This window comes from Heterodontus francisci, chromosome 13, assembly GCF_036365525.1.
Source record: "Heterodontus francisci isolate sHetFra1 chromosome 13, sHetFra1.hap1, whole genome shotgun sequence".
Taxonomy (NCBI): Eukaryota; Metazoa; Chordata; class Chondrichthyes; order Heterodontiformes; family Heterodontidae; genus Heterodontus; species Heterodontus francisci.
The window spans coordinates 114,514,143-114,528,100 of NC_090383.1; the positions used below are offsets into that span (position 1 = coordinate 114,514,143).

The 13,958-nt window shown below is 46.3% G+C and overlaps 1 protein-coding gene across 1 annotated transcript in view; it reads right to left on the reverse strand.

Annotated features, from left to right (window-relative positions):
• LOC137376151 (keratinocyte-associated protein 3-like) overlaps positions 1–11,750 on the reverse strand; it is a 44,659-nt gene extending 32,909 nt beyond the window's left edge. The window contains exon 1 of the mRNA XM_068044169.1: positions 11,657–11,750. Coding sequence (XP_067900270.1) covers positions 11,657–11,669 — 13 coding nt within the window. The 5' untranslated portion in view covers positions 11,670–11,750. The remainder of the gene's footprint in view (positions 1–11,656) is intronic.
• Positions 11,751–13,958: the final 2,208 nt, after the last annotated feature.

Below are 13,958 nucleotides of genomic sequence, written 5' to 3' on the forward strand. Positions count from 1 at the left end.
CTCAAGAAAACGAACATCATGGGACAGGACGTCAGAAATGCTCCATCCATCAATATTGGCGACCACGCTCTGGAAGTGGTTCAAGAGTTCACCTACCTAGGCTCAACTATCACCAGTAACCTGTCTCTCGATGCAGAAATCAACAAGCGCATGGGAAAGGCTTTCACTGCTCTGTCCAGACTGGCCAAGAGAGTGTGGGAAAATGGCGCACTGACATGGAACACAAAAGTCCGAGTGTATCAAGCCTGTGTCCTCAGTACCTTGCTCTATGGCAGCGAGGCCTGGACAACGTATGTCAGCCAAGAGCGACGTCTCAATTCATTCCATCTTTGCTGCCTCCAGAGAATCCTTGGCATCAGGTGGCAGGACTGTATCTCCAATGCAGAAGTCCTCGAGGCGGCCAACATCCCCAGCATATACACCCTACTGAGCCAAAAGCGCTCGAGATGGCTTGGCTATGTGAGCCGCATGGAAGATGGCAGGATCGCCAAGGAAGCATTGTACAGCGAGCTCGTCACTGGTATCAGACCCACCGGCCGTCCATGTCTCCGCTTTAAAGATGTCTGCAAACGCGACATGAAGTCCTGTGACATTGACCACAAGTCGTGGGAGTCAGTTGCCAGCGATTGCCAGAGCTGGCGGGCAGCCATAAAGGCGGGGCTAAAGAGTGGTGAGTCGAAGAGACTTAGCAGTTGGCAGGAAAAAAGACAGAAGCGCAAGGAAAGTGCCAACTGTGTAACAGCCCCGACAACCAATTTTATCTGCAGCACCCGTGTAAGAGCCTGTCACTCTAGAATTGGCCTTTATAGCCACTCCAGGCGCTGCTTCACAAATCACTGACCATCTCCAGGTGCTTACCCATTGTCTCTCGAGACAAGGAGGCCAAAGAAGAAGAAGGATTAAATGTGTAAAGATGTCACCATGTAGGTCTGAAAGGATTACCCATCAGTGGTTGAAACCTTTCACACTTCCTCCTCTTCAGCCCTAAAATTGAACTTTAAAGCCAGTCTTGCAGCAGCTCTTCGGCCAGGGGCTCGGCAACTCGCGGCTCCGGAGCTGCATGGAGCTCTTCAACATCTCATTTGTGGCTCCCAACCTTTTCCACTTGGATCCCATTATCCTGAGAAATGCCTAAAAAAAATTCAAGAAAATGACAAATCGAAGAACTAAACAGTAACTCTATTTTCCTTATTGAGTTATTTATTTGCTTAAATCAAAAAAATTTAGTTTCTACATTGTTGGGTTTCAAAACAACATTTTTAGGGATCATTTCAGAAAATCTATAGTAACTGTGGTCTTAAAAAGGTAAATTAAAAGTTCAAACCGCCCCTTAACAGAGCAGTCTCCTAGTTGTTAACAGTTTATCTCATGATTCAATTCATAGGCGTTAAAGAATTTAGCATTCACAATTTAATGCTCGAATTTACTAAATTATATAAATGCTATTAGGAGAAATATCACACACACAGGATTTGTCTCACTTGCTGAGATGACTAGATTCTGTTTTGCTGCAAAGTCAGACAGGACTTGGGCGTGTCTGATATGGGATGAAATGTTTCAGGTTAATTTTTAAAAAAAATCAAATTCTGCCCAGCAGTTGTTAGAAAAGCTCAAAACCTTTGCTGAAAAATATCCACCGCAGTGAAAGAAAGCGTCCCGTTATGATCCTCCAGGAAAAGGCTGATAGAGCCAAAGGTAAATTTAAGATTTGGATAGCATCACGCTTCAAACTTTGAAAACAAAAGTAACAGTTTTTACCTATTCCTGGGATGTAGAAACTAGATTTTTGCCCAACATAGATACAAGATTGAAGTGACATGAAATTCAATAGTAACTGCAGTCATTCTTCGAGGCATCAGAGAGAAGTTAAATCAAATGATGTTTTACAGCATGAAATAACTGCATATTCACAATAAACAATTTTTTCTTCTTAAGGTATGCTTATGTCTTCATTCCATTCTTCAATTTTTTTCTTCTTGCAGCTCCCAATAGTATTTATGTTAGGAAATTGACTTTTTACAAAAGGCTCTACAGGTTAAAAAAAATGGTTGACAACCCCTGCCTTAGGCTAATGACAAGAGCAACAACGACTTGCATTTATATAGCACCTTTAACATATTACAACATCCCCAAGGCACTTCACAAATTTGATCCTGAGTCACATAAGGAGATATGAGGCAGGGAGCCAAAAGCTTGGTGTAAGCGGTAGGTCTTAAAGGAGTGTCTTAAAGGAGGAGGGAGAGGTAGGGAGGGAATTCCAGAACTGAGGGCCTAGGCAGCTGAAGGCATAGCCACCAATAGTGGAGCAGTTATGATAGGGGATACGCAGGAGTTCGGAGGCCTGAATGACCTACTCCTTCTCCTGTTTCTTATGCAAGAAACCAGAATTGGAGGAGTGCAGAGATCTCGGAGCGTTGGGTTGCAGGGCTAGAGGAGCGAGGCCATGGGGAGATTTGAAAACAAGAATGAGAATTCAACAGCAACTGAGAATTCTTGGCCCCTCTCAACAGTCCTTGCACTGGGGGAGGCAGTGGCGTAGTGGTATTGTCACTGGACTAGTAACCCAGAGACCCAGGGTATTGCTCTGGGCACATGGGTTCAAATCCCACCACAGCAGAAGGTGGAATCTGAATTCAATTAATAAAAATCTGGAATTAAAAGCTAGTCGAATGATGGCCATGAAACCATTGTCGATTGTTAAAACCCATCTGGTTCACAAATTCCTTCCCTTTAAGGAAGGAAATCTGCTGTCCTTCCCTGGTCTGGCTGACATGTGACTCCAGACCCACAGCAATGTGGTTAACTCTTACATGCCCTCTGAAATGGCCTAGCAAGCCACTTAGTTGTATCTAACCGCGACGAAGTCAATAAAAAGGAATTAAACCGGACAGACCACCCGGCATCGATCTAGGCACCGGAAATGACAACGGCAAACCCAGCCCTGTCGACCCTGCAAAGTCCTCCTTACGAACATCTGGGGACGCGCCAAAATTGGGAGAGCTGTCCCACAGACTAGTCAAGCAACAGCCTGACATAGTCACAATCACGGAATCATACCTTACAGACAATATCCCAGATATTGCCATCACCATCCCCGGGTATGTCCTGTCCCACTGGCAGGACAGACCTAGCAGAGCTGGCGGCACAGTGGTACACAGTAGGGAAGGAGTTGCCCTGGGAGTCCTCAACATTGACTCTTAAAGTCTCATGGCATCAGGTCAAACATGGGCAAAGAAACCTTCTGCTGATTATCACCTACTGCCCTCCCTCAGCTGATGAGTCAGTACTCCTCCATGTTGAACAGCACTTGGAAGAAGCATTGAGGGTGGCAAGGGCACAGAATGTACTCTGGGTGGGGGACTTCAATGTCCATCACCAAGAGTGGCTCGGTAGCACCACTACTGACCAAGCTGGCCGAGTCCTAAAGGACATAGCTGCTAGACTGGGAATGTGGCAGGTGGTGAGGGAACCAACAAGAGGGGAAAACATACTTGACCTCGTTCTCACCAATCTACCTGCTGCAGATGCATCTGTCCATGACAGTATTGGTAGGAGTGACCACCGCACAGTCCTTGTGGAGACGAAGTCCCGCCTTCACATTGAGGATACCCTCCTTCGTGTTGTGTGGCACTACCACCGTGCTAAATGGGATAGATTTCGAACAGATCTAGCAATGCAAAACTGGGCATCCATGAGGCGCTGTGGGCCATCAGCAACAGCAGAATTGTACTCAACCACAATCTGTAACCTCATGGCCTGGCATTAGCCCCACTCTACCATTACCAACAAGACAGGAGACCAACCCTGGTTCAATGAAGAGTGCAGGAGGGCATGCCAGGAGCAGCACCAGACATACCTCAAAATGAGATGTCAACCTGGTGAAGTTACAACACAGGACTATATGCATGCCAAACTGCGTGAGCAGCATGCAATACACAAAGCTAAGCGATCCCATAACCAACGAATTAGATCTAAGCTCTGCAGTCCTGCCACATCCAGCCGTGAATGGTGGTGGACAATTAAACAACTAACTGGAGGAGGTGGCTCCACACATATCCCCATCCCCAACGATGGGGGAGCCCAGCACATCAGTGCGAAAGATAGGGCTGAAGCATTTGCAACAATCTTCAGTCAGAAGTGCCGAGTTGATGATCCATCTCGGCTTCCTCCTGAAGTCCCCAGCATCACAGATGCCAGACTTCAGCCAATTCGATTCACTCCGCGTGATATCAAGAAACGACTGAAGGCACTGGATACTGCAAAAGCTATGGGCCCTGACAATATTCCAGCAATAATACTGAAGACCTGTGCTCCAGAACTTGCCGCGTCCCTAGCCGAGCTGTTCCAGTACAGCTACAACACTGGCATCTACCCTGCAATGTGGAATATTGCCCAGGTATGTCCTGTACACAAAAAGCAGGACAAGTCCAACCCGGCCAATTACCGCCCCAACAGCCTACTCTCAATCATCAGTAAATTGATGGAAGGTGTCATCAACAGTGCCATCAAGCAGCACTTGCTTAGCAATAACCTGCTCAGTGACGTTCAGTTTGGGTTCCGTCAGGGCCACTCAGCTCCTGACCTCATTACAGCCTTGGTTCAAACATGGACAAAAGAGCTGAACTCAAGAGGTGAGGTGAGAGTGACTGCCCTTGACATCAAGGAGCCCGAGCAAAACTGAGGTCAATGGGAATCAGGGGGAAAACCCTCCGCTGGCTGAGGTCATACCTAGCGCAAAGGAAGATGGTTGTGGTTGTAGGAGGTCAATCATCTCAGCTTCAGGACATCACTACAGAAGTTCCTCAGGGTAGTGTCCTAGGCCCAACCATCTTCAGCTACTTCATCAATGACCTTCCTTCAATCATAAAGTCAGAAGTGGGAATATTCGCTGATGACTGCACAATGTTCAGCACCATTCGCAACTCCTGATACTGAAGCAGTCCGTGTAGAAATGCAGCAAGACTTGGACAATATCTAGGCTTGGGCTGATAAGTGGCAAGTAACATTCGTGCCACACAGTGCCAGGCAATAACCATCTCCAACAAGAGAGAATCTAACCATCTCCCCCTGACATTCAATGGCATTACCATCGCTGAATCCCCCACTATCAACATCCTAGGGGCTATCATTGACCAGAAACTGAACTTGAGTAGCCATATAAATACCATGGCTACAAGAGCAGATCAGAGGCTAGGAATCCTGCGGTGAGTAACTCACCTCCTGACTTCCCAAAGCCTGTTCACCATCTACAAGGCACAAGTCAGGAGTGTGATGGAATACTCTCTACTTGCCTGGATGGGTGCAGCTCCAACAACACTCAAGAAGCTCAACACCATCCAGGACAAAGCAGCCTGCTTGATTGGCACCCGATCCACAAGCATTCACTCCCTCCACCACCGACGCACAGTGGCAGCAGTGTGTACCATCTACAAGATGCACTGCAGCAACATACCAAGGCTTCTTAGACAGCACCTTCCAAACCCGTGACCTCTACCAACTAGAAGGACAAGGGCAGCAAATGCATGGGAACACCACCACCTGCAAGTTCCCCTCCAAGTCACAAACCATCCTGACTTGGAACTATATCGCCGTTCCTTCACTGTCGCTGGGTCAAAATCCTGGAACTCCCTTCCTAACAGCACTGTGGGTGTACCTACCTCACATGGACAGCAGCGGTTCAAGAAGGCAGCTTACCACCACCTTCTCTAGGGCAATTAGGGATGGGCAATAAATGCTGGTCTGGTCAGCGACGCTGACATCCCATGAATGAATAAAAAAAAAGAGAGGCCATTCAGCCCCTCAGGGCTGCTCCGCCATTCACTTAGACCATGGCTGACCTTAACCACACTGCTTCTGAAACCCTTCCTCACTCTCAGCTCACACTGTCTCCCCGTCACCCAATATTTAATATTGGGAGGCCTTAACCTCATTTACAAATCCTCCACAGCCTTGCCCTACTCTACCTCTGCAGCCTTATGTCCCCTCAGGCTAGCACTGCTGTGACTCTGGCCTCTTGTGTCGTCCTATCCTTCTGATCCATTATTGGTGGCAGAGCCTTCTGTTCTGGACCACCCTCCGTATCTCTACCTCCAATCGAATTTTTACTAGGCAAGGGTATTAAGGGTTATGGAGCTGAGGCAAATAGATGGGGTTAAGATACAGATCATCCATGACCCAACTGAATGGTGGAACAGGCTCAAAGGGCTGAATGGCCTCCTGCTGTTCTATGTTCCTCATCTTCAGAAGCCCTCAGAAACCCCATTTCTTTAACCAAACTCTCAGTTTCCACCCTAACTGTCCATAACAGGATCAGCCTCTGTTCCTCTTTCCTGAGGGGGGCTTGGAATATATTCCTTTGTTTCTTTTTGAAATACAGCAGCTTTATTCTGGAAGTCTTTTTTTTCTGGAAAGCAGCCACGCTGAACACAGCATTCATTCTGTGATATTTTGAGCTCAAGAATCGAATTCACTCTCTTGAACTGAAGTTAATGTACACAGCAGCAGTAGAGGCAAAGACAGGGTAACAACAACTGGCTTCAGGGACAAGGGAGGATTGTTTTAGAACAACAATAACTTAAATTTATATAACACCTTTAATGTAGTAAAACATCCCAAGAGGCTTCACAGAAATGTTGCCAAACACAATCTGACACTGAACAATACGAGATATTAGGACAGGTGAAGAGTTAGGTTTTAAGAGCATCTTAAAGGATGAGAGAGCCATAGAGAGGCAGTGGGATTTAGGGAGGGAATTTCAGAGCTTAGGGCCTAGGCCCTGAAGGCATGGCCACCAACAGTGGAGTCTGACTGCCCCTGCACACTGCCCTCGAGGTAGCTGCGGTGGGGAAGAGACCATTGCCCACCTCCTTCTGGAATGTGCTTTTGCAAAGCAGGTGTGGAAAGAGATGCAGTGTTTTTTGTCGAGGTTCATCCCGAGCAGCTCCGTAACGCAGGAGTCTGTGCTCTACGGGCTGTTCCCAGGGACGCACACAGAGATAAACATCAAATGCTGCTGGAGGACCATCAACTCTTGGTCTGCTCGAAACTTGCTGCCTTTCCAGTGCAAAGAGCTGTCGATGACCAAGTGTTGCAGACTGGCACATTCCAAGGTCCAGGATTGTGTGCCAAGGGACGCACTAAAGCTTGGGACAGCCGCAGCAAAGGCTCAATGGGGAAAGACCACTGTGTAAGGTCCTCCCGCCATAGTGAACTGAGGGGCTGGAACCCGTATAAAACCCCTTGGGCTGTATACACCAGAGAATGTTTGACAGGGAATGTAAGTGTACATTGTAAATATAACCTAAAATGGCAAGGGTAGTGAGGCATCTCATGTATTAAAAGAAACAGATCGGTATTGCACGTTACGTAATGTCAAATTTGAACTGTTATGTAATGTATTCTTTTACAAATTTTATGAATAAAGTATATTCTTGAAAAAAAAACCAGTGGTTCGATTAATATTGAGGATGCTCAAGAGGCTGGAGTTGGCGGTGAGCAGAGATCTCAGAGGGTTGTAGGGCTGAAGAAGGTTACAGATTTAGGGAGGGGCGAGGCCCTGGAGGGATCTGAAAGCAAGGATGAGAATTTTAAAATCGAGGCGTTGCTGGAACGGGAGCCAGCGTAGGTCAGTGAGCATAGGGGCGATCGGGTGAATGGGACTTGGTGTGCGAGTTAGTATATGGGCAGCGGGGGGGGGGTTCTGGATGAATTAGGAACAGGAGGAGCCCATTGAGCCTGTTCCACCATTCAATAAGATCATGGCTGATCTGTGACCGAACTCCACATACCCAGCCTTACCCCATATCCATTAATACCGTTGGTTAACAGAAATGTATCCATCTCAGATTTTAAACTATTAACCCAGCATCAGCTACTATTTTCAGAAAAGTTCTCAACTTCTGCCACCCTTTGTGTGTAGAAATGTTTCCTAACTTCACTCCTGAAAGGCCTGGATCTAATCTTTAGACTCTGTCCCCAATCCTAAACTCCCAACCAGTGGAAATAGTTACTCTCTACCTCTTATACCATCAACTCCCCTTAATATCTTGAAAACTTTGATCAAATCACCCTTAATCTTCTAAATTCCAGGTAATACTACCCTGCTTTGTGTAATCACTCCTCATAGTTTAAGAGTGTCGTAAAAATCCATCTGGTTCACTACTGCCCTTTAGGGAAGGAAATCTGCCGTCCTTACCTGGTCTGACCTACACATGACTCCAGGCCCACAGCAACGTGGTTGACTCTTAACTGCGTCTGAAATGGCCTAGCAAGCCACTCAGTTGTATCAAACCGCTAAAGAAAAGCTGAAAAACAAAACTGGACGGACCGCCTGGCAGCAACCTCGGCACCAGAAACCACATAGGCACATGGACCCTGCAAAGTCCTCCTCACCGACATCTGGGGACTTGGGCTAAGATTGGCAGAGCTGTCCCACAGACCAGTTAAGCAACAGCCTGACATAGTACAGCACCTTCCAAATCCACAAACTTTACCACCTAGAAGAACAAGGGCAGAAGAAACATAGGAGGGGAACTTGTAGGTGGTGGTGTTCCTATGTCACACACCACCCTGGCTTGGAACGAGATCACCGTTCCTTCACTGTCATTGGGTCAAAAATCCTGGAACCCCCTCCCGAACAACGCTGTGGGTGTACCTATCCCACATGGACTGCAGCAGTTCAAGAAGGCAGCTCACCACCACCACCTTCTCAAGGGCAATTAGGGATGGGCAATAAATCCTGGCCTTGTCAGCGATACTCACATTCCTTGAACGAAAAAAAAATCTTGGGAGTCCAGGTATCATTCTAGCAAATCTACACTGTATTCCCTCCAAGGCCAATACATCTTTCCTAAAGTGCGGTGCCCAGAACTGAACACAGTACACCAGGTGTAGTTTATCCAGGGAATGGTACGGCTGCAGCATGATTTCTAACCCCTTGTATTCTACTTTCCTATTTCTAAAAGGCCAGTATTCCAATAGCCTTTTTAATTATTTTTTGGGCCTGTCTATTAAATTTTAATGATTTATGCACATGGACCCCAAGTCTCTTTGGACCTCCACTGCTTCTAGCTTTTCACTGAAGACTTGTGCTCCAGAACTTGCCGCGCCCCTAGCCAAGCTGTTCCATTACAGCTACAACACTGGCATCTGCCCAGCATGCGGAAAGTTGCTGAACTATGTCTTGTACACAAAAAGCAGGACAAATCCAACCCGGCCAATTACCGCCTCATCAATCTACTCCCGATCATCTGCAAAGTGATGGAAGGGATCGGCGACAGTGCTATCAAGTGGCACTTGCTCAGCAATAACCTACTCATTGAAGCTCAGTTTGGGTTCCGTCAGGATCACTCAGCTCCTGACCTCATTCCAACCTTGGTCCAAACATGTACAAAAGAGCAGAACTCCAAAGGTGAGGTGAGAGTGACTGCCCTTAATATCAAGGCAGCATTTGACTGAGTATGGCATCAAGGAGCCCTAGCAAAACAGGAGTCAGTGGGAATCAGGCAGAAAAAACTCTGCTGATTGGAGTCATACCTAGCACAAAGGAAGATGGTTGCGGTTGTTGGAGGTCAAACATCTCAGTCCCAGGACAGCATTGCAGGAGTTCCTCAGAGTAGTGTCCTCGGCCCAACCATTTTCAGCTGCTTCATCAATGACCCTTCCCTCCATCATAAGGTCAAAAGTGGGAATGTTCACTGATGATTGCACAATGTTCAGCACCATTCGCTGAAGCAGCCCATTCCCATATGCAGCAAGACCTGGACAACTACAAGATGCACTACAGCAAATCACCAAGGTTCCTTCGACAGCACCTTCCAAACCTGCAACCTCTACCAACTAGAAGGACTAGCGCAGCAGATGCATGGGAATACCACCACCTGCAAGTTCCCCTCCAAACCACACGCCATCCTGACTTGGAACTATATCACCGTTCCTTCACTGTTGCTGGGTCAAAATCCTGGAACTCCCTTCCCAACAGCATTGTTGGTGGAGCTACACCACATGGACTGCAGTGGTTCAAGAAGGCAGCTCACCACCACCTTCTCAAGGGAAATTAGGGATAGGCAATAAATGCAGGCCTAGCCAGTGAGACCCACATCCCAGAAACGAATCAACAAAAAAACATTGAGAAAGTACTTGAATATATCCTTTTTAGGTCCAAAGTGGATGACCATACACTTGCCTATACTGAAATCCACCTATCACAGTTTTACCCATTAAATCATTTAATATCTCTTTGCAATATTATACTTCCATCTACACTGCGTACACTGCCACCTATCTTTGTGTCATCAGCAGACTTGGATATGAGACTCTCTATCCCAAAGTCATTAATGAATACAATGAATTGATGAGGCCCCAACACAGATCCCTGTGGGACACCACTTATCACTTTGTGCCAATTACAGCACCTGCCCATTATCACTACTGTCTGTCACCTGCTAATCTCCTAACCAGATCAATAACTTGCCCTCAACTCCATGAACTTCAACTTTAGCTAACAGTCCCTTATGAGGGACTTTATTGAATGCCATCTCAAAGTCCATATAAATAACATCCAGAAACATTCCCCAGTTCACTACTTAAGTCATCTCTTCAAAATATTCCTTCAGTTTTGTCAGGCATGACCTACCTGTACAAATCCATGTTGGCTCTCTGATCAGCTGAAAATTTTCAGGTGCTCAGTCACTCCATCCTTAATCACAGACTATAGTAATTTCTCAACAGGTCTCTAATTCCCTGGTTTCCCTCTTTCACCTTCCTTAAATGAAAGGAGTGACAAGCACTCCTCCAATCTTTTTCAAATTTACGGAGGCTGGAAGATGGGTGGCCAGCCAGGAGAGCACTGGAATCACCCATATCTAGACGTTAAAAAAAGGCATGGGTGAGGGTTTCAGCAGTAGATGAGCTGTAGTAGGGTCTGAGATTTGTGATGTCAAGGACGTATAACTAGGCGGCCCTGTTGATGGAGAAGATGTGGTTGGAAGTTCATCTCAGGGTCAAATAGGACAGCAGGTGGTGAATGGTCTGGTTCAGCGTCAGGGAGTGACCAGGCACAGAGACAGTGCATGAGTCAGTCTTCTCCCATACATGATCAACCCATTTCATATGTTTATTAAACAATAATTCACAATGGGCAACCTAAAAAATGAAAGTAACTTCTGCCTTTTTCACAGAATCTTACCGAATGGGGCCATTCGGCCCATCATGCCTGTGCCAGCTCTGAATTATCCAATTAGTCAAACTCCCTTGTTCTTCCGCCCAAACCTTACAAATGTTCCCCCTTCGTGTACATTTACAATTGCCTTTGGGTAGTATTTACTGAAATTGCTTCCACCTTTCATGCAGCTCATTCCAGATTACAACATTTTAGATTAATCGCAATATGTGAGAACAGGAATTCCTTCCTCTTAAATCCTATGCTTTCTTTAAAATAAAAACAAACGTTTTAAAAAATGGAAAATAACAAAATGACATTAGGGATGGAATCAACTCTTCACATGAAGGTTGAGTTGGATCTTAGGGGAGGAGGAAGTTGTCTCCATGATCTGTCCGCTGTTGGATCCCCCAGGTTGTTGATTAAACTGCGGCTCTTTTCTGCTTCTGAGCAGAGGCCGCCCCTCCCTGAATATGCAGCGCAGATACAGTCACTTACCGAAGCCGCACATGTTGCCCAGCACTGAAGCCCGAGCCCAGGTCACTGCTCCCCGCCGCCGCTCCTCACCTGCGGCCAGCTACCTGCCGTGACGTCACCGCACACCTCAGCACCGGAAGCAACACCTGGACAAGGAAGCAAGAGCCCTGAAACCACTTCCGCAAAGGCAGCATCCTGCCAGAGTGCACAAACCACCCCCATTTGTGCATTTATCAGTGTCAGTAACACCCCAAGCGATGCGTTTATTAAATAAATGGAAGAGCGGCAGTTTGTTGCAAATATTCAGTTTAACAAAATAAAAACAAAATACTGCGGCTGCTGGAAATCTGAAATAAAAACAAGAAATGCTGGAACCACTCAACAGGTCAGTTTAATAAAATATTTGCGAAACATTGGGGGCGAATTTCTGCAACATAAAAAGTCTAGTCGCCTCCCCAAACGCCCCAGAGTCTCCATCAATGAAAGATGATAGCCACATAGCAAGCTATCCATTTAGCTGGGGTGTCTTGTCTTGATGCACCTTTGCTGATGGCTGTCACCATTGTCCCAATGTAGCAGAATTTACTAACCACTTCCAGTGGGGTGTTATTTAGCGTGATGGGGGCAGAGATGCAACACCCTGTCCCATGACAATGGTTTTCTTCACACTTATAGTCAAGGCAAGCAAGTTTCAGGCATGGGAGAGACAGTCCATGTGTCTTTGTAGCTGAGTTTCCGTGTGAGCGATTAGCTGGGCATAATCAGCGTAGAGGAGTTCTCTGTTCAGGATGTGATGTGTTTTTGTCTTCACTTTCAGCCTTGATAAATTGTAGAGCTTGCCATCTGACCCAGTGTGCAAGTAGACTCATTTCATATCTGCAGGGAAGGCAAAGGTCAGGAGCACAGAGAAGAAGATACCAAACAGTGTGGGGTCTGGGACACAACTCTAGTTCACTCCATTCTTCATTCCGAAACTGTTGGAAGTGGAGCCATCAAAATGTACAGTGCAGTGCATATTGTCATGGAAGGAGCGGATGAGACTGAGGAGCTTCAGTGGACAGCCAATTTTTCCCAAAATCCTGTAGAGCCCTGCTCTGCTGAGGTGTCAAATACCTTAGTGAGATCTACAAATGTAAGGTAAAGGGGTATACTCTGTTCCCTACACTTCTCTTGTAGCTGGTGTATGAGAAGATCATATCCACAGTAGATCTGCCGCCACAGACACAGGACTGCGTTTCCAGTCTGCAAGTAAATGGAGTCTTCTCAGTAAGACCCTAGCAAAGGCCTTCCCCGTAATGCTAGGGAGTGAGATGCCCCTGTAGTTGTTGCAGTTTCCTCTATCACCTTTGTTTTTGTATAGTGTGATGATTTTGGCATCACGCATCTCCTGTAGAACAGAGCCTACTTTCCAGCGGAGAAGATGGCCATAAAGTTGTGGCAATAGATGGGACTTTGCGCGCTTGAACAGTTCAGCTGGGATTCCATCCTTGCCAGGTGCCCTTCTGTTCGCTAGGCGAACGCTCAGCACTGGAGCTCGAGAAGGCCACAGACCATCTATTAGCAAGGTTGATACCAGAAATGCATGAGTATTCATATCAGGAACTGACAGGCTCGGTCTTTTTTCCCTTGAAAAGTGAAGGCTGAGGGGTGACCTGATAAAGGGCATTAAAATTATGAGATGTATTGATAGAGTGGATACAGAGAAATGGGTGCCCGCTTTGCAGGACACCTCCATTCAGTCTGCAAGTGCAACCCCGAGCTTCCTGTCACTTGTCACTTCAATTCTCCACCTTGCTCTCACTCTATCCTTGGGCTACTGCAGTGTTCCAGTGAAGCTCAATGCAAAAATCAAGGAACAGTACCTCATCTTTCACCTGGGGACTTTACAGCCTTCCAGACTCAATGCTGAGTTCAATAATTTTAGATCATAATCTCTGCCTCATTTTTTTCTTTAGTGTTTTTTTGCTGTTTTATTTTATTCCCCCCTCCCTTGTTTCTTCCTTAATCCCTTTACTTTGTGTTCAGATGGCTGCTATCCTCTTTTCACTTGCTTAAAACCTATTACATTTCTAACTTTTGCAGTTCTGATGAAAGGTCACACAGACCTGAAACGTTAACTCTCTTTTTCTCTCCACAGATACTGCCAGACCTGAATATTTCCAGCATTTTCTGTTTTTGTTTCAGATTTCCAGCAACTGCAGGATTTTTCTTTTGTACATAGGGAATGTTTCCTCTTGTGGGTAAAAGCATAACTAGAGGCCATCAATATAAGATCGTCAACAAGAAATCTAGTAGGGAATTCAGAAGAATTCTTTACCCAGAG